The 19,998-nt window shown below is 38.2% G+C and overlaps 1 protein-coding gene across 5 annotated transcripts in view; it reads left to right on the forward strand.

Annotated features, from left to right (window-relative positions):
• Nucleotides 1-19,463, forward strand: part of fgf13a (fibroblast growth factor 13a) — a 163,353-nt gene extending 143,890 nt beyond the window's left edge. For all 5 annotated transcript variants that reach the window (XM_067457625.1, XM_067457623.1, XM_067457624.1 and 2 more), the window contains 2 exons: nt 4,638-4,836; nt 17,820-19,463. In XM_067457625.1, coding sequence (XP_067313726.1) covers nt 4,638-4,836; nt 17,820-17,956 — 336 coding nt within the window. In that variant the 3' untranslated portion in view covers nt 17,957-19,463. The remainder of the gene's footprint in view (nt 1-4,637; nt 4,837-17,819) is intronic.
• Nucleotides 19,464-19,998: the final 535 nt, after the last annotated feature.

The raw sequence follows: 19,998 nt of genomic DNA on the forward strand, positions 1-19,998 counted from the left end.
TCTGCGTTCAAATCGGTTTAAATGCAGCGCTGCCTTCCCGGAATACTGAAGCGTTGAAGTCGCTTGATGTCACTCAGGAATAAAGTGGAGCACGACATAAGTGTTCATGGACGACTGGATCTGCAGCTGAGAGTGTTTATGGGCAAACATTTCCTCTCTCGCTTTAGTCGCGCGCACCCTACCGGGAGAAGAGCCCGTACGGCCCATACAAGGACCTTCCGCTCTATCAACGTCAAGCGGACCCATACTCGAAAAAAATACCCATATGTAATTCGTTACTGCCCACCTCTCTTTTTATTTTTCAGACTTTTGCTGGGAGGACATTAAGAGAGCCATTTAAAAGCATCATGTTGTGCTTTATGGATTCAGTGGTTAGCGTGTGGTGCTTACAATCGTCACCGTTTCCTGACCTCATCCTCTCACAACACTCCACTCTTTTGTTTTTGTTTATGTTATTATAATAATTATGATTAATTATTCCTGATAAGGTAGGGTGCAAACCAGTCGTTATTGAGAGCAGCTATACATAATGCTTTTGTGCTCCATTTGGTTGTAATTATTATGACCTTCAGCTGAGACATTAACCGTTATTAACAGAATAGCTGTATAGCAGTAATCTATTTTAAGTGAGATAAGAGATACAGGATGTCTTACAGAGAGCCTTTCTTCTGACTGGAAGCATAAATGAGAAGTTTTGAGATGAGATTCTGCCTTTCTTTAAGTTCTCACCCTGAGTGAACTCAACAGTGTCTTAGCCTCAGAACTCATAGCTGACTGAAGTAGCATCTAACGGTCTTTTAGTGATGTTTATCACAGGCGAAGTATCGATCACAGATCCGTCCCTGTGTGCCTGCTCGTGGGATCTCACACGTAATCGCAGATCAAACTTTCTCACCATGCTGACCGCAGAACGTCAGAGTGGAAGTCCTTTCGATGTCCACACTTCCCAAACAATTTCTGTTTGCTGGGTGTTTACGGGATGTAGCTCAGCGCTGAGCCGACAGCCTGTCCCAGAGGAGGTGCGATGTCACAGCTGGTCTGTGACATCAGGAATGTTCCTGTCAGTGTGTGTGGGAATTCAGTGTCTGTGCGAGTCACCCGGAGCAGAAGGATGACTCAAGTCTGTACGTCAAACATTGGAGTGTCCTGTTATGTGTGAGAGTTGACATTCTCAGCATTGCTGTATATGTTTATTACTAATTCCCTTAAGGCAGTCAGTTCCCTCTCTGGTTATCTTGGTAACACCCCTGGGCAGGTATTTGCTAAGTAGATAATAGTCACACCAACTTGAGAAAAGGAAAATAATGGACAACATGGTTCTTTATAAGAAAATAAGGGACACTCAAAATATTTGTACTGTGCCACACACAGTGTATGTCATTTCATGTCTGCAGTTAAGTAGCCTATGAGTATAAAAGGTTCTCGGATATTTGATTTGTTTTTCTTAACCTATTTATGCACAGTTTAATCCTAAAAAATATTTTAACGTAATATAAATAAAAGTCAGTTGTCTCACACAAACCATCTAAAGCTTTTGTAGCATTATACACTACCTTTCAAAAGTTTGGGGTCAGTAAGAATTTGTTTTAAAGAAATTAAGTTTTATTCAGCAAGAATGCATTAAATTTGTCAAAAGTGACAGTTAATACATTTTAATGTTAGAAAAGCTTTCCATTTCAGATTAATGCTGTTCTTTTGAACTTTCTATTCATCAAAGAATCCTGAAAAAAATCTACAAAACTCTTTTTCAACATGCATTTCTCATTACAGTTTTACCATGAATATCATAATCATTTGTTTGCAATATAATCTACAAATGCAAATGTTCCTGCCACATGTAAAGGCATTTTACTCGCATGTACCTATAGTTTGCAGAACAAACTAATCCAAAAAACTAAATAATCCCAGGGTGTCGAGCCGGGCATTCTGCACCGCATGAACATTGTGACAGCGTTTGTACATTTAAAATAACAAACTTGAGTGCGCAAACGACACAACACATGTTATGTGGTTAGATCAGTGTAGCGGTCAGTAAATGAGATTTCACATAGGGGACTAATCAATTAGGTCCAATACGGGACGCCCTGGTTAATACGGGACAGTTGGCAACCCTACATATACACTATTGTACAAGTTTGGGGTCAGTAGGTTTTTTTTTTAAAGAAATTAATACTTTTACTCTGCAAGAATAAGGATGCATTAAAACGATCAAAAGTGACCTAAAGATCACTATTCTATTTTCTAATAAACTTTCTTTTAATTAAAGAATCCTGATTCAAAATATCCACAAATATAGTAGCACAATGGTTTTCTACTAAAGACAGGAGTAGGGCTGTCAAATTTCTTGATTTAATACTCTTCAAATACTCTTGTAAAAAAAAAAAACTTTATTTAATTTGTCCATGTCAATTAACCAGCAAAATACTGGAAGTGGCACATTCCACATATACAAATCCATGAACCACATCATTAGACCGTTTTCAAAGGCTTCATGAATCAATATATTAAAACCATTTAAAAATCATAATAAGCATAAGTGAGAATTAGAGATTAACTTTTGAGAAATCTCTGTGATTCAGTTAATGAAATCTATGTGCTGCAGGTTACATGGTGAATCGCAAAGCTTTATTTACATGCATGCAGGTTCCGTCTCAGAATGGCTCTGTTCACAGCAAATGCTGCTCTCCACAAACTCAGTCTCTATATGTTGGGTTTCCAATAATGTGAATTTTGGAACTCATAAAGTCTGACACACTTTGAGTTGGTGTGTTTTGATGTCCACATGTTCTTGTTCAAGAAATTACAGTGGCTAAAAATTCTAATCCAATATTAAACACAATTATAACGTTTTTACTGTATTATTGATTAAAATAAAATCAGCCTTGGATACGCATTTGCAAACGCACTTATGTAATTCATACAGGAAGCAGGATGAAATAACATAATTTGCTGTTACTTAAATCTCCTTTCTCCTGTATAAATCTCGAAGCTGCTGTAGATTTTCCTTTTAAGTGCATCAAGCTCTCAGAGCTGAAGTAAGACTTTCACCTAGTTATGTTTGCAGAGCGACACATAGATTATTTACCTTTTTTTGCTTCCCTTGGCTCTGATGAAAAACATAATTTGATTTACAGCTCTCTCTGTAATATTTCCACATCATTTGCCACACTCAAACAGTAAAGATTACAGCCACAAGACCCTGAGGTGCTGTAATCCATTTTAACTGAGCCGTTCAGTTTCTGCAACAGCAGCCCAAAGGCTCGCGTGGGTATTAATCTAAACTCTTCTAATGACTTTCTGTTTGAATTTACTTCACTCCTGCATTTAAGGAGATGGATATTTTACAAGCATTTGGATTTGAGAAATCAAGCATAATAAATCCAAAAATTTTATATTTATTACCAATATGGGTCTAAAATAAATTTTGTCATAGATTGTATAAGTATGTCTTCATATTGATATAACAAATATGCCATTTAGTTTAGCATTAAACAGCCAAGACTAGCTGGTATACATTTATAAGCAGGAAGTGTGGATCCATGGTGTGTTGTTGTGGGGTTGGCTATAGGTATTGATTTATTTCGAATGCTCTATTGGACTGGCGAATGAGCTAGACATCTCTTGAAAAGCAATTAGTTAGCCAGATAACATGCAGAATAACGTAATTTGATGTTGCTCCATGCACTGTCTCTCATCTTTTCACCCTCTTACACTGTTTGCAATATCCTAATGAAGCACATAGTCAATACAGGATCAAGCCTAGTGGGAGGCGAGCGTTTATAATGACTCAATGAAGTGCACACGGTGTACTCGCGCACATTCAATACGGCCGGATCCATACACCGAGCTGAAGAGCAATCCATCCCAAACTCCATTAGCATGTTTATGCAACACTACAACATAGATTGCTTTTGGAAGTGCTAATGGGAGAGAATGTTCAACAGACCAAGCAGGGAAGAGTGAGGATTATTAGAAGAAAAGAAAAGACCAGATAAAAGAGGTAGGAGTGATTTTAAGACGATGGTGGGGGGGGATAGTTTATTTATTACTATTATACATTCAAATTGAATTCTTTAATTGGATAAGACTATGACGTGCACAGATAGAAGAGGTATGAACACAGGACAGAATCTTTGTCCAAGTCTCATCATCAAATGTGAGGCAAAGATCTGACTCCCAAGAGTTTGCACTCTTTAGATGCTGTTTTTCTATGAATGTGCTTAAAGGGTTATTCAAATTGAATTTAATTTAATTTAAAAAGATTAAAATGTAAACAAAAAAATTAAATGATCACAATTTACTCAGCCTCAAGCCATCCTAGGTGTATATAGGGGGTCCTGGGGGGGGGGGGGGGTATAATAGAAATCCACTGTATAATAGAAATATCCATATTTAACATGTTATAAAGTAAAATTTTCTAGCCTTCCATATCCAACTAATGCCTCTCACAGTTCAAAATTCATAGTTACGCCAGTTATGCTTTTCTCATAAGATGAATACAGAAGGTGTTCCTCCAGAAACTAGAACTTTTACTTCATAACACGTTAGGATATTTTTTCTTACAAAAACCCATTGATTCAAAATTTCTGGTTAATCCTCATCTTGCATCTTTTTTTCTCCTGTCCCTTGCTGTCCAGGAACACTTCACACCAGAGTGCAAGTTTAAGGAGTCAGTGTTTGAGAACTACTACGTGACGTACTCCTCCATGATCTATAGACAACAGCAGTCGGGCAGGGGCTGGTACCTGGGCCTGAACAAGGAAGGAGAGATCATGAAGGGCAACCATGTGAAAAAGAACAAGCCTGCTGCACACTTCCTCCCCAAGCCTTTGAAAGGTAAGTCACCATCTCTGCACATTTGAATATAATGCTATTGATACATTTAACTAGCTCTTTGTGAGAAATATAAAATGATTTTTAAAAGTCTGTATCCAGCTATAAAACATTTCATCCAGGGATGTGCGCAATGACTAATTTCATTACCATTTAAACAGATATTTTGCAATCAGCTAGTCGAATATTCTAAAACTTGAGCGTTCACTTAAGCAATGTTATAATATATGTCTACATTATAGACATATTTATTTAAAATAAACTAATCAATAGGCAGCACAGGACCAATACGTTCAAATCCAATAGCCTATTATAAACATATTTCCGCAACTAAAAGTTAGTCCGCATAATTCAGCACGTTAAGGTTCGTTACTATGGCAACACATTTACTTGTCCGGGTTTGACCGCACTTCTCGTGTATGAAAAGTATCTGTAGCCTACACATGACGGGTGGAAAAATGCAAGAAAAGCTTGCTGTGTGCGGACAACTATACATTATTTAAGCATATTATCTTGTTAGGATGTTGATTTAGACACTGTTAAAGTGCCAAGTAAGTTTCATTCACAATGTTTCTCCTTTAATATGATAGGCTATAACATTTAATGCCATATTGTCCCTCATCACCGGTGGCATAACAAGCCTATAAGTAAGCGTAATTATTATATTCTAGTTTGACAAGTCATAGAAAAGCTTTGTATAGGATTTAAAATAAAACCATCACCTTGCACAGCTTCTGAGTGGACATATACTCAGAATGATTTAGTTTTCTGTTGCAGATATACACTTTTCCTATATTAATAAAACATTAAATGTGAAACAAAAAAAAGAAGCAGCAGTATTGATTAAGATGCTAGTCCAATGGTAACATCCCTGATTTCATCAGCTAAAAATGTCTTGAGTGCAGTAGCGACCCGTGACTCTTGAACCCTGGCCTTGTCACCCCCTTCCTTCTTCGAGAAAAAAGTAAACTCAGCCTAAAATTAGTCTAGCTTACTGTGTCCTCATCTATAATACTGCATGTTACTTTTGACAAGAAATGCCACAAGCAAACAGAGTGAGAGTTATCACAAAAAGTAAGCAAAAAGTATAAAATGCAAATCATCATGACAAAGAATTGCATTGTCACAGAAACGGTGTGTCACAGAATATGGTGACAACTAGCCAAAAAAAAAAAATGTTATGTAAGTTGACGCATCATGACAGCGCTCAGACCAAAGCACATTAGCAACAGACATTTCAGCATATGTTGATAATAAATCATATCATTAGACTGGCCCAGCAGGCAATTAAATGTATGCAACTGTATTAAACTTATGATTTGGGACTTGTAACTTATTTATGTAACTTATGCAGAATTACAGCAAATGTACATGGTTGCCAACTAAATGTACAGACTTGACCACATTATAAAAAATTGTTGGTTTAAGTACTTTACCTGATTGCCTTAATCTTGAGTACATTGGCATTTTAAATTTGAGTTAATACAATGAAGGAGATTAATAATAAGGTTTAATAATTAGAAACTCAGATAAATATTGTTATCTGAACCACATTAATTATTTAAGTTGATTTGACAACAGATGTAATGATAAATCATGAAACAAGGAATATTCTGCAAAACAGCTATTTCTTTCAAAGTTAATCTTGAAAATGGCGTGGATAATAAATTGGCAACGATATCTTCCTCATTAAGGTTGCTTGCGGGAGAATAGCCCTAGCTTTTTTTAATCAGTGTTTTTTTTCTGATTGTGTTCCTCACAGCGGGCGGAACATCATCCGCTCAGCAATAACAAGCCCCATCCATTTAAAGGGACAATATAATTGGTCAATTTTCCTGTCTTTTAAAATGAGTCTCTCATTGACTTGCTATGGCTTGGCCCGCTGTAATTTCACTAGAACTGACTTTTTATTTTAAAAGTTTTTACTTTTAAAGCTATTATTTAAAAATATTTAAATATTATTTTATTTTATTATTATGTTTTGATTGCGGCCTCTATAAATTGATTTTATAAAAAGCTTCTCAGGGCTCTACATAGCGCCAATTTTGGGCATATTAATGCCTAAAAATTACTCAATTAATTAAAAAAAATATTTTGGCAATTCTCAAAAATGGATGTGTAATACAATCGGAATAAAAACTACAACTCCCAAAGTGCATCAACACTGAGAAACTGTTAGGCTACATTTCCTACTGCAATCAACTGCTTTTCATGCCTTCAGTCAGCAGAATAAGTGCAAAAAAGTGTGTGACAGACTACAAGGTAAAACGGGTGTGACGACGCAGCCATGCACACTTACCAGACGCCCCGCTCTGATGATTTACAGCCAAATCAAAATGACCTGGAAATACCACATTTGGATTATCATAAAAAAGCTCAGAAATTAACGGATGCTTGGGGCAAAACTGCCATCACAAAATTATTTTTAATAATACATTTAAAAAGTCCTTGAGTTTAATCTATCACACAAGCTGTTTAAAAAAAAAAAAATCACTAAATATAATGTGCGAGTATATCATGAAGATTTTTTCCAAACCGTGTTTTATCTTATCCTGAATCACTATGGTACACATAAAATAAGTGTTTATATTCCCACTGCGGATTAGCACAGTATCTGTGTGACTCGCCATAGACACAAACATCGATCTTAAATTTTTTTACACAAACAGAGAAAAGTAGCTCCGGCTACAATGTTCTTCCGCGTGACGCATGCGGTTCTGTTTATGAAGCGCCAGAGCTATTGCGTAGCGGCATGATTGTATATGTGATACTGATCTGAACAAAAGTCCAATAGACAAGTTGATATTAAGTAAAAACATTTTAGCCTCAACACTGTCTATTTCGTGAAAATCAAAGCCACTCCAGAACTGATTTGCATCTCAAAGCGATTCGATTCAAATGAATCTTGTGTTTTGAACTATTGACTGAATGACTTCCCACCACCTACTGGCAGTTTTATTTTCATATTTATACTTTGCATTTACTTTTTATTTAAAATATTAGACTTTTAAAGTTTAATTTGTACATATTTCTAAATTCAAAAACTTACATGTATAACATTCATACACCATTATTTACCCATGAGCTGCATTAAACACTATGTAAATGTGTTTAAATCCCACTTCAGATAGAGCTTCTGTGCCACTTCTGCAGTGCAAAGACGGATCTTTTGATGCATGTCTCATTTAATTGGAAATGGTCTGATTGTGTCTAATTGTTCTAACTGAATTTATTGTTTAAATTAACATTTTAAAAACAACTTTTCTATTTTAATTTAAGAAATTGACAGATGATGCATACATTTAATAAGATGAGAAAACATTGTTTTTATAATGGTAAAAATGCCCGAACATTAATTTAAAGGGACAAATATCATCCTGTATTGGGAAAGTTATAATTGGAATGTGTTTGATGGATTAGAAAGTGCTCCTAAATTTTTGACTGTGCTCCTAATTTTTTAAAAACAGTACAAGTGCTCCTCAAGAAAAAAGTTAGCGTAGGGCCCTGCTTCTAGTAATCACAAATGACTGAAAAAATGTGATTGGCCAATTTGTGGGAAACCTGATGATTCATCTACAGGACATAAAGCAAAAGACATCGTGTTATTGAGTATTGTAATTTCATTTTGACAACGACAAAAGATAGATTATATGTGCCCCAGTATCCTTCTGAAGGCTCTAAAGTATGGGCTCCAGACCTGTGAGCACACAATCTGCCCCTTCGTTGTCTCTCAACTTGTGTAAAGTATGGCACCTTGTTCTCTCCACGTGCCTGTGGGAAACGCTGGTCTCAGGCTCTTAGCTGAGGTGATGAGGTGTGGATAGTGGAGTCTGTAAGGAGGGATGCAGACGCCAGCACAATCAGACCGTTTAAAACGTAATCAATGGCAAAAGGCTCTGAAATGATAAAGCAGCTTTTGACTGCAAATAGACCTGTACCCTTCCATCCAGGGCAAGCTTTGTCCCTCATCTCCGAGCAGAACACAACAGAGCTTTGTTTGATTGTGAAAGTTCCTTGTGACTTTCGTCTGCATACTTCATTGTCAACAAACACAGAGAGAGTGCGCTCTAAGCACAAATCGTAACTCTGTGGAATTTGTTGTTGTAGAAAAAGGATGAGGGAGGTGTCAAGTGATAACTAATTAAACCCCTGCTTTCATAGACAAGGCTTAAGCTAGTCCCAGACTTAAATGCATGTTTGAGCTGTTTTAACTGAAAGCAACTTGCGCTTACAAATTGTAAAATATGTTAGTGCCATTGTTTTGTCTCAAGATGTGCACCAGTCATGTGTTTATCTAAGGCACGTTTATAAAAGCTATTTAAATTACCTAATCGAACTAAGGCCTAATCCTGGCTTAAGAGACATTTTTTGTCTGAAAAACATTACTTTTGTTTCTGGGTATTAAAGATAGCCAATTTCAAGGTAAGCATTGTGTTGTTGCTTTTAAATGGGCTTTTAATGCCTTGCTCATCCTTCAGTAAAGATGCATAATTGGGAGGTTTTATGTAAAGCAGTACCTTATTAAATGACTCATGCTGCACAAATGAGTTTTTGAACATAATGTCTGATAATGTCTCACAATTACAAGTACTAACAGAAATCAATAGTGCTTTTCATTGCTTAAAGAATTAAAACAAGGTATTTTATTTGATTAGAATTTAAAAATGGAGGCTAAGCTGCTGAGAAACATTTTGTTCTCAGAGAAAATGTCTTAGCCGATGAAAATGCATTTCCTTTTTTTTTAAAGAGGGTTGTAGTGTGTTGAGAGGATAATGGTGAGTGTTGGTAATGTAAGAGAAAGCAGGAGTAATGCATTAGCTCTGAAGGACATTCACTGCAGCGATGGTTTACTACGGCTGATTTTAGAGGCCATCACAAAGCCATTTAGTGATTTATGCTTAGAGGGTGAAATAACAATATAAAATAAACTTATTTAGGATACATTCTCTGAGAGAAAAATTAATGCTGTCCGTTTGTAAGAATGTTTAGATTATTATTCATATTTTTTTTCTAAATGCTGATTTAGAATTATTAGACTGGATAATAATGCTGGAAAATATTGATTACACTTTACAATATGGTTCTATACATTCACATTATTTAATAGAGTAGTTCAAATTAAATAACAATGAACAATAGTTTACAGCATCTATTAGTCAAAGTTAATGTTAAATTCTACAAATACTATCTTTTAAAAGTTTGCCACCAGTTAGATTTTTTTTATGTTCATTAGGCTCACCATACAAAATACAGGAAATGCAGTGTTATGAGATATTAAAATTTCAAACAGCTGTTTTCTGTTTGAATATACAGTGAGGAAATTAAGTATTTGAACACCCTGCTATTTTGCAAGTTCTCTCACTTAGAAATCATGGAGGGGTCTGAAATTGTCATTGTAGGTGCATGTCCACAGTGAGAGATGCAAATAAGTATTTGAACTCCTGAGAAAATCAATGTTAATATTTGGTACAGTAGCCTTTGTTTGCAATTACAGAGGTTAAACGTTTCCTGTAGTTTTTCACCAGGTTTGCACACACTGCAGGAGGGATTTTGGCCCACTCCTCCACACAGATGTTCTCTAGATCAGTCAGGTTTCTGCCCTGTCGCTGAGAAACATGGAGTTTGAGCTCCCTCCAAAGATTCTCTATTGGGTTTCGGTCTGGAGACTGGCTAGGCCACGCTAGAACCTTGATATGCTTCTTAAAGAGCCACTCCTTGATTATCCTGGCTGTGTACTTCGGGTCATTGTCATGTTGGAAGACCCAGCCTCGACCCATCTTTAATGCTCTAACTGAGGGAAGGAGGTGGTTCCCCTTTTGAGGATCAGAATTCTAGCTGATAGACAGGGGTTCAAATACTTATTTGCAGCTGTATCATACAAATAAATACTTAATTATATATTGTGATTTCTGGATTTTTTTTTTTTAGATTATATACAGTGGACATGCACCTACGATGACAATTTCAGATCCCTCCATGATTTCGAAGTGGGAGAACTTGCAAAATAGCAGGGTGTTCAAATTTTAATTTCCTCACTGTCCACTCACCTAAAGGATTATTAGGAACACCTGTTCAATTTCTCAATAACGCAATTATCTAATCAACCAATCACATGGCAGTTGCTTCAATGCATTTAGGGGTGTGGTCCAAAGTCAAGACAATCTCATGAACTCCAAACTGAATGTCAGAATGGGAAAGAAAGTTTTTCAATTTTGAGCGTGGCATGGTTGTTGGTATGGGCTGAGTATTTCGCAATCTGCTCAGTTACTGGGATTTTCACACAACCATTTCTAGGGTTTACAAAGAATGGTGTGAAAAGGGAAAAACATCCAGTATGCGGCAGTCCTGTGGGCGAAAATGCCTTGTTGATGCTAGAGGTCAGAGGAGAATGGGCCGACTGATTCAAGCTGATAGAAGAGCAACTTTAACTGAAATAACCACGTTACAACCGAGGTATGCAGCAAAGGATTTGTGAAGCCACAACACGCACAACCTTGAGGTGGTTGGGCTACAACAGCAGAAGACCCCACCGGGTACCACTCATCTCCACTACAAATAGGAAAAAGAGGCTACAATTTGCACAAGCTCCCCAAAATTGGACAGCTGAAGACTGGAAAAATGTTGCCTGGTCTGATGAGTCTTGATTTCTGTTGAGACATTCAGATGTAGAGTCAGAATTTGGCGTAAACAGAATGAGAGCATGGATCCATCATGCCTTGTTACCACTGTGCAGGATGGTGGTGGTGGTGTAATGGTGTGGGGGATGTTTTCTTGGCACACTTTAGGCCCCTTAGTGCCAATTGGGCATTGTTTAAATGCCACAGCCTGCCTGAGCATTGTGACTGCTGTAAAATGTTATACAAATTCTCATTGTTAACCCTATGCATTAACTTACTGAACCTTGTTGTAATCATCACTTTTCTACAAAAAATATTATACTGTGTCAGTCATGACTGAGTTTAGTTGTTGCCGAGGAGAGTTATGTCACTTGGAGAGAGAAGGACTTGGAATTTTGCTTGCTGTCTTATAAATATTCTCCAGCAGTATTCTTCTAGAGGACCAATTAAGGATCTGTCTCCTCGCTGTGAACATGGCTTCGGCTGCCAGCTCTCGGCTCACAAAGCACTACTGTAGTCTCAGTCCAGTGTGTACACACACACACACACACACACACACACACACACACACACAAAGTCAGCCTGTAAGATCATTACCATTGCCAAAGGACCAGACACCATACGGCTGATGTATCTGCATTCATAATCCCTGAGCTTGGGGCCTCATTTATGTTCAGTTACTATAATTAGAAAACATGTTTTAAACATTTTAGTGCTTAACACATCAACCATGTATTGATGCAGTCACACTTTGAAGCACATTGTCGTGGAGCATTTGACTTTAATGATGAGCTGGTATATGAAAAAGTACACTAATAATGACCTGGCCGTAGGTCTCTGAGACTCCTGCATCCCTCAAGCGAGAAGCTTCACACTCGGTTGCACAACCGATATGTCAACTATTGATTCTTAGAGCTTTCCACTTAAGTGCTGTATCGATTGCCTGTTGCAGGCAGAAGAAGCTTTGTGAGGTTAAAGGAAGTTTTTGTGATGCTCCCTGTACTGCACATGCATCTTTAAGATGATCAAACGGACGAATTTGAGCACATTGGCTACCTAGTGGAATTTTGTGATGTAAAAGTGCTGTCTCAAGTGCTTGGGTCTGACTTGTGTGAACAGCAGATTACATATATTCTACAGGCTTTTTCTTAAAGTGACATTTTTTTCCCATATTGTTAAAAGTGTACATAACACTTACACACCAAGATTACTCAAGGTACTAGGTACTCAAGATTAATGGTGCGTTCAAGTCATGTTGTAAAGATCTAGCCTGACATAGTCATACTCAATTCTAGTCAGAATATGAGTCTGATACTGCTCCATTGGGCTGTAATTATGGGGTGTGTTTTAACCGAACCAGGAAAGACCTCAATTGGATAGACCTACAACCTAACGGAGCAACCAAGTCTGTTGCCATGTCTGCGGTTTTCCCGTGGGTCGTTTTCCATGTCCGCGGGTTGAAGCGACCTCAAGTATGTGATATATAGACCCAGGAAGCATTAGCAACCTTGCCAAAATAACATACATTTTACCCCCCAAATGCCTTTTTTTTTGGAGAACACCCCCAACCTCCCTCCACCCTAGAGAAGCTATTGTTTTGGGCTAGCAGTTGGTGTGTTTTGTTGTAAAAACTTGGCAACCCTGTCTGCACACTCGCTGGAATAAACAATTTTTGCCAGTGTTGTAAAAAAAAAAAAAAGTTTAAGGATACACAGAGTATTTACCAACATGATCGTTTCTGAGAGAAGGAGTGAAAGTGAATGCATATACGAACAAGTTCTCAGTTTAGGATTGGAACAAATTCAACCCAAGCGCCTTTGTTGGATAATTATGTTCCTGTTGATCATCTGTCTATCATCGTCTAAAGCCCGCCCTGACAATTTCATTGGTCCAAACAGTTTCCGTTGGCTGGCATCCAGGCTAGTTAAGCTCGTATTTACGAGTTAAACGCACATGAACGCCACAACCAAGTCATAAATACTATTGGGAATTTCAGGATTTTCTTTATCTGTACGAGTTGGGGATGAGTCCGTGAGAAAAAAGGTGGACTCAATGGATGCAACATCTGGTATTTAGTAGTGACACTGTCAGGCTTTGTCATTTACAACAAAGCAAGCTAGCATTGTAATATAACAATTAGCCTAATATGTAACAATACCATTTACAGCAGCTTCATAGATTAATTAAAAACGTAAAATATTAAAACTCACCTGATGCGCATTCTTTGTTCTTCATTTTCTATAAGAAGTTAACAAACCTTGCTGTATTTTCATGAAATTCATTAAAAGAAGGTACACCACCATAATGCTCCAACCAAAGAGACTCAAACACACATCTGGTAAATATGAACATCCCAGGAGGACTTGAACGCACCATAACACATCCTAATCTCATGTTAATCTTGAGTACATATAGATTAAAGACTCAGAGATAGGAAGTATGCAGTCCTAGTTTTATCATTTTTATAAAAGACAGATAGGCTGACGGTGTACCGATTCTTTACGAAAACAGCCGAATTCATGTAGACGTGCAGTGGGCGGAGCTAAAGAGTCTCACACGCGTGTATACACACACACACAAAATACATAACTGCATTATCCCTGGATAGCTTTCAATGCACTATACACTCATGTACTCGTGACTGAGAGCAAACAAACACTTGCAGAACACTGTTGTGGTTCCAGAAAAACGAACTGCATCCAGTTTCCTTAACGCTGGGTTATTTGGGAAGCTAAACAAGGTTATCTTTCCCTCACAATCAAAAACACACTTCTTTGGTGACTTGTGTTGATTTCACGGTCTACAAACAAAATGACAGACAGCGCTGCCGACGGCTCCCGTATCCTGAATGAAGCTTGTTGATGGCCGTGCTCTTGCTCTCGTTCTGGGTGATGTGTGCACGCCTTGCACATACAAATAGTTCCACACTTTATGAAGTCATACAGGGCCATACTTGAAAAGGATTTAAAAAAAAATCTTTAATGGGATAGTTTACCCAAAAATGAAAATTAGATGTTTATCTGCTTACCCCCAGGGTATCCAAGATGTAGGATGTAGCATATGTTTGTTTCTTCAGTAGAACACAAATGAAGATTTTTAACTTCAATCGTTGCTCGTATAATGGATGTCAATGGGGTGTTTTCTATGAGAGTCACTATGAGTTAAAAAAAAAACGATATACAGATCCATATTAAACCCTGTGGCACGTGGCGACACAATGATGTCTTAAGACGCATTTCTGTGAGAAACCGAACAGTATGTATTTGTGTTTTTTTTTTACATTGACAAGCATTATACGAGCAAGTCAGAGTTAAAAATCTTCATTTGTGTTCTACTGAAGAAACAAACTCACCTATAGACGGTTTCATCGAACGCACGCGCGTTGCTACGGTTACGCGCCTGGCCCGAAGTTAACTTCCGGTCTGTGTCTGTTTGTATGGCGCACTACTCAGTAGAAATACATTTTGACGTACTATTCTTGGTTAACATGATATAAATATTAAAAATCAAGCAGAGAGCACATGACACAAGTTTCCCAATATTATTCTTATATTATGAAACAAAGAAACATGTTATGCCGACGCATTGCATAATTGAAAGGCGAGTGCGCATGCATTTATATAGGCTACTGTGAACCCACCGGTAAAATTATGTTCGTTCAAATCCAGCTCAGACATGACATACATCTGAAGCTTACTATACTTGTTGTAGCCATTAAACAATGTTTTTTTTTCTTCATATTTATGTAAATATTATAATATTATTTTTAGATTTCATCTGATTATGATAGGCTATAAGTGCAAAGATGCGAGTGGGTCCGAAATGATTTTGGTGGTTATATTTAGTTTAATATTAAGTTTTGTTTTGTAAAAAGCCTTTCTTTCGTTTTGTACAAATTGTCTCTTAATTTTAATAAAGGGTTCTTCGGTTAATTGCATGTATTTAATTAATAAGAAATAAATAAGTAGACTAGGTCGCGGAAGCCATCGCTTTCATCATGAACCGAAGCGCGTCTCCAACTGAAACTCAGCAGGCTTGCCTCACAGACATGAGGAATATGTAGCCTAATATGTGTAGAAACGAAAAGATTTAAATAAGCATGGTGCAGTGTTCAGAACTCACGGTAAACAACCAGCGTTATACAGATGATCACGGCGATGGGCATGAGCGGGATGTTAAAGTTTAAGGGTTTTTTTTTTTTTTTTTTTTACCTTCTACTGAATATGATCGGGTGCAAGCACATTTTTAACAGCACTTATTCACACACGTAATTTTGTGAATAAGTAATTTTGTCGTTTTCTCTAATGATTTCAAAAACATCTTGTAGTGCTTACCTGCTTGTAGTTATCAGTATTATATTCTATTATATGATTTTGTCATTTCACACGGTGGCCAATTTAAATGTTACCAACTAAATGAGACATACTGAGTTTATAATTAAATTTATTAATTGCGTTTAATTATTGCATCTAAAGATTTTTCACGTGAATAAAGGCAAATAGATTTGCACACTTTGCTTAATCACTGGTCTAGTCTGTTAAACTTGTCAGAAGTTCTCGTTTCTAATCTGCCCTCGTGGTCTATTTTTTCTCTCATCAAAACCGAATACCATCAGTGGTTGTACATCAAGAGCAGGAACAGTTTTTGTGCGTTTTGTTTCGCGATCTGACCGGAACAAATAGAAAGTCTCTGCAACGGCGTTAAGCGTTAGATTAAAGCGCTCGTCTGTGTGAAGATTGCATGAGCCGCGTTTGCTGCATTGAACTGCATTGTTTGTATTAGTTAGGTTAATCCGTGAAGCAAGATGTTTTAAAAAAGTGGTAGGGACATGTCCCACCTGTCCCACCCGCAAATTACGCCTGTAAGTTAAAAAAATTGGTTGACTGACGCCAATCGGACGTTCATGTTTTTTTTCCGTCTATTTGAAAGTTCGGCTAATAAACATGGTCATTTTTTTTTAAGTTACATAAACTGCTTTCAGGAGTTTTTGACCGGCATATATCATCAAAATGTCCGGAAAACGAAACCTCTGCCGGTCACTTTGACCGGCTCCATTTTTTTCTAGCGGAAACTCTGGGATCAACGTGACGGTGAGTAATGAATGACAGGAATTTCAGTTTTGGGTGACCTACCCTTTAAGTGGGGCGTTTTCCCACTCTATATTAAAGACATAAATGGGAGATTATTTATAATAAACATGCTGAAACAAAAAAAAATCTATACATTAAGATAATGGTGCACAATCAAAATTAAAGATGCTAACGCATAAGAAAGATAACGCATCCTCTGGTGTTATTGATGTCTACCGGAAGTTAAGTTTGGGCCACAAAAGCGCGCATGCGCAGTAGCGTTTGTTTATGTTGTTACCGTTGAAACCGTCTATATGTAGGATTCCCTGGGGGTAAGCAGATAAACATCTCATTTTCATTTGTGGGTGAGCTATCCCTTTAACCTTGATTGCTGCATTTTTTCTCTAAACTATTTTGTTAATTATTTTAATAAAAGTCTTCGATAATTGGCAGCCTTTAAATGTTGACATTTTCTGTGCACATTTAAATAGCCTATAATTAAACGGGTAAATACACAATGTCTGTTTACCTTTAATCAGCGGCTTTCGTGCAAGCCTGCAGTCTCCCTCTCATTTACTGAAGCTTTCGCGCCTCGATCGCCCCCCGGTGACCGGTCCCAGTATAGCCGCCCCTCTGTGATTTCTAATGGACGCGAGGCAAACTAAATAATAAAATTACACTTCAAAAAATTTCCCCCAAAGTTAGTTTATGTCACTGAAGGCAGTTATCATCACGATGATTTCATTTCAGGTGTTCGTTTTAAAAATAAGTTTAGTTTGAGTTAGTTATTTGATGCTATAAAAACGGGGGGTGTGACGTCATGATTGACAGCTGAGACTGACGGCTTCTCTGAGTGAAGTTGTCACTGAGGCACTAACGGACTTTTTTCGAAATTTTTGGGAGCAGATTAGAGCTTTAGCTTTAATTTCTACATTTCCATAACTGTTTATTTCACACCAACATAATTAATTGTTCTGCATCTGCGAGAGTGTGGGCGGGCTTTTGATATCGCGGCTGTACTTCCTGCTCTACTTCCTGCGCTCTACTGCGCAACTCCGGTCCCGAAATCGCTACTGCACAGACTCGGTCCCAAGATGTCCGCGCCGTGCAAGGCTGCCTGAAAGCTTTAAATATGACAAGCGGAAACGGATGATGTCGAGTCGTCCATATTTTTTACGGTCTATGCTTTCGTGAAGTAAACAAGCACATTTTCATTCCATTTATCATATGCACTGCATCTAACATGACACGTGGGAAGCTTTTACTAACCAAACAATCTGTCTTTGTTTCTGTTTTTTAGTGGCCATGTACAGGGAACCCTCTCTGCACGACCTGACCGAGTTCTCCCGTTCTGGTAGCGGCACACCCACTAAGAGCCGGAGTGCCTCCGCTGTGCTGAACGGGGGCAAAGCTGTGAGTCAGAACGAATCAACGTAGCCCGGTTTACCCGGCCCGGCCCGCTACCTTACGCCTTCACCAAAACCTCTGAATGCTTGTGACTTCACACAGACTTCTCTCCAAAAAGCTCTCAGCGGTTCAGGACGACATGAAACACAACATTACAACCACGCTACACTTTGCAAACTAGAGTAACATTTGATTGGACTTCTTTATAACTAGCCTGTTTTTTCTTTTTATGTTCCGTTTAGCTTGTTGTCGCTGATTTCTTTCACCACTCTTGTTCACGCCTTTTCCATTTAAAACACAACAATTGTAGCCTTTAATACAACGGGACGTTTCGTTTTAGTCCCTCTCAGCAGTCAAAGTTCATTTACTAGCATTGCAGGTCCTGATCAAAATAATACATTTGTTAAGAGTTCAGGGCAGTAAGTGTGGGTGTGGTGGAAGGAAGCCACCCCTGTGAGGTCGGGGCTCTGCGTTTATGTGCACTCGCTCAGAGGGCTTGCTCTCTAGCATGGGAATATAAAGCCTGCGTTCTGCTCACGAAAAGAGAGAAGCTGAGCCTCTCCAAAGCAAGAGGCCACGGCTTGCTAATTGTTTGAATTAGCTGTGAGCTCGTCTTAGTTTCTCTTCCTCTTGTTCTTCCCCCATATCAGTGTTTTCTGAGGTTTAAACAGTGACTGGAAATCCAGCACACCAAAGACAGAACTGTGAGAGTTTCCCCTCGAGCTGCCAGACCACACCGGTACATATAGATGCGCATGACAGGGATGATAAAGAGGTTTTTTTCTGATGGGAGAGATTAGTGAGAGGTTTCAGTGTTCGAGGAGATGGATGTGTGGTTCATGAGGGCTGTTTGATGTCACCCCTTTTGTCTCTGTGTCCCGTCATCTCTTTTCTAGTTTCTTTAGTCTGTGTGCTCGTGTTTTTGCCTTTCCCGTCCATGCCGACTGTACTTTGGTCAATGCTGGTCACCGTTACCGGTGATTTGTGAGGCATGGCGGGAATCCCACCTGGACTCTGTTTTGTGTATAAGTAAATTACGGTGGTGACCATTTTCTATATAAATGAGCAAACAAAAAATGATACTGTGGAACTTAAGTTGGTTGGATTTTTTAGGGTATGTCTAATTTGTAAAAGTGCAAAGAAAAAAAAAGGAAAAAAAATTCTTGTACAGGGCATGTACAAATCAGGTTGTGTACAAAAAGGAGCCTTTTTGTGGGCTGCGGTACAGTATATATACTTTCCCTCGGGCAACATAACGTCATACATGCTACAGGGGGTTCTTCTCTCTTCTGTTTCCTTCTGGGTTTCTTTCTTCTACAGTATCTGTTGCATGGGAGACTGCAGAGAGGTGAGGAATAGAGCTGCATGATGTAGGCTATGTGTATTAACTCCTCCCTGGATCATATGTTCCAAACTACCAGGATAAAACTGACAAACAACATGTATGTACTGACTGGCACTCTGCCACGTACCTTCAAGTTGTTTCTTATTTGTTGTGTACATACAATGCACTGAATAAAATGTTTATATTAAGATATACTTTTAAAATGTCTCTGTGCTTTATTGGTTCACTTCGATCTTGGCATACTGGACAATGGGTCCTATCTTTCTCTTTGCCAATTCAGTTTGTTTAAATGGCCTCTTACATCTTATTTTAATCCATTTACCCTTTTGGAACTGGGGAATTAAAAAGTCATAGTGTGGCAACAAAATCAAATACTGAAGAGAACAAAAAATGGGGGAATGAAGCGGTTACACTTAACTGTGACTGCTGCAGTTGCCGGGCCGCTTTTGTGTTGATTCCAGCGTGAACAACAGTAAAACGGCAGTTAACGGAAGACTATGTTGTAAGAAGGTGATAAATAGAGCTGCACTGGGGAGCGGATGTTGTTTTTGATGGTTTCCTGGCTGTAGTTGAGCCGGTGATACAGCCAACTACATCCACTTCCTCTGGACAAAGATGAATCGCCCCTCGAAAAATCTGCTCTTTAATTGCCAGCAGAGTCCAGGCTCCTGCATGGCTTCTATCTTGTGGAGCAGTTTCATGTAATGAATCAGTATGATGGTAGACA

This window comes from Pseudorasbora parva, chromosome 11, assembly GCF_024679245.1.
Source record: "Pseudorasbora parva isolate DD20220531a chromosome 11, ASM2467924v1, whole genome shotgun sequence".
Lineage (NCBI taxonomy): Eukaryota > Metazoa > Chordata > Actinopteri > Cypriniformes > Gobionidae > Pseudorasbora > Pseudorasbora parva.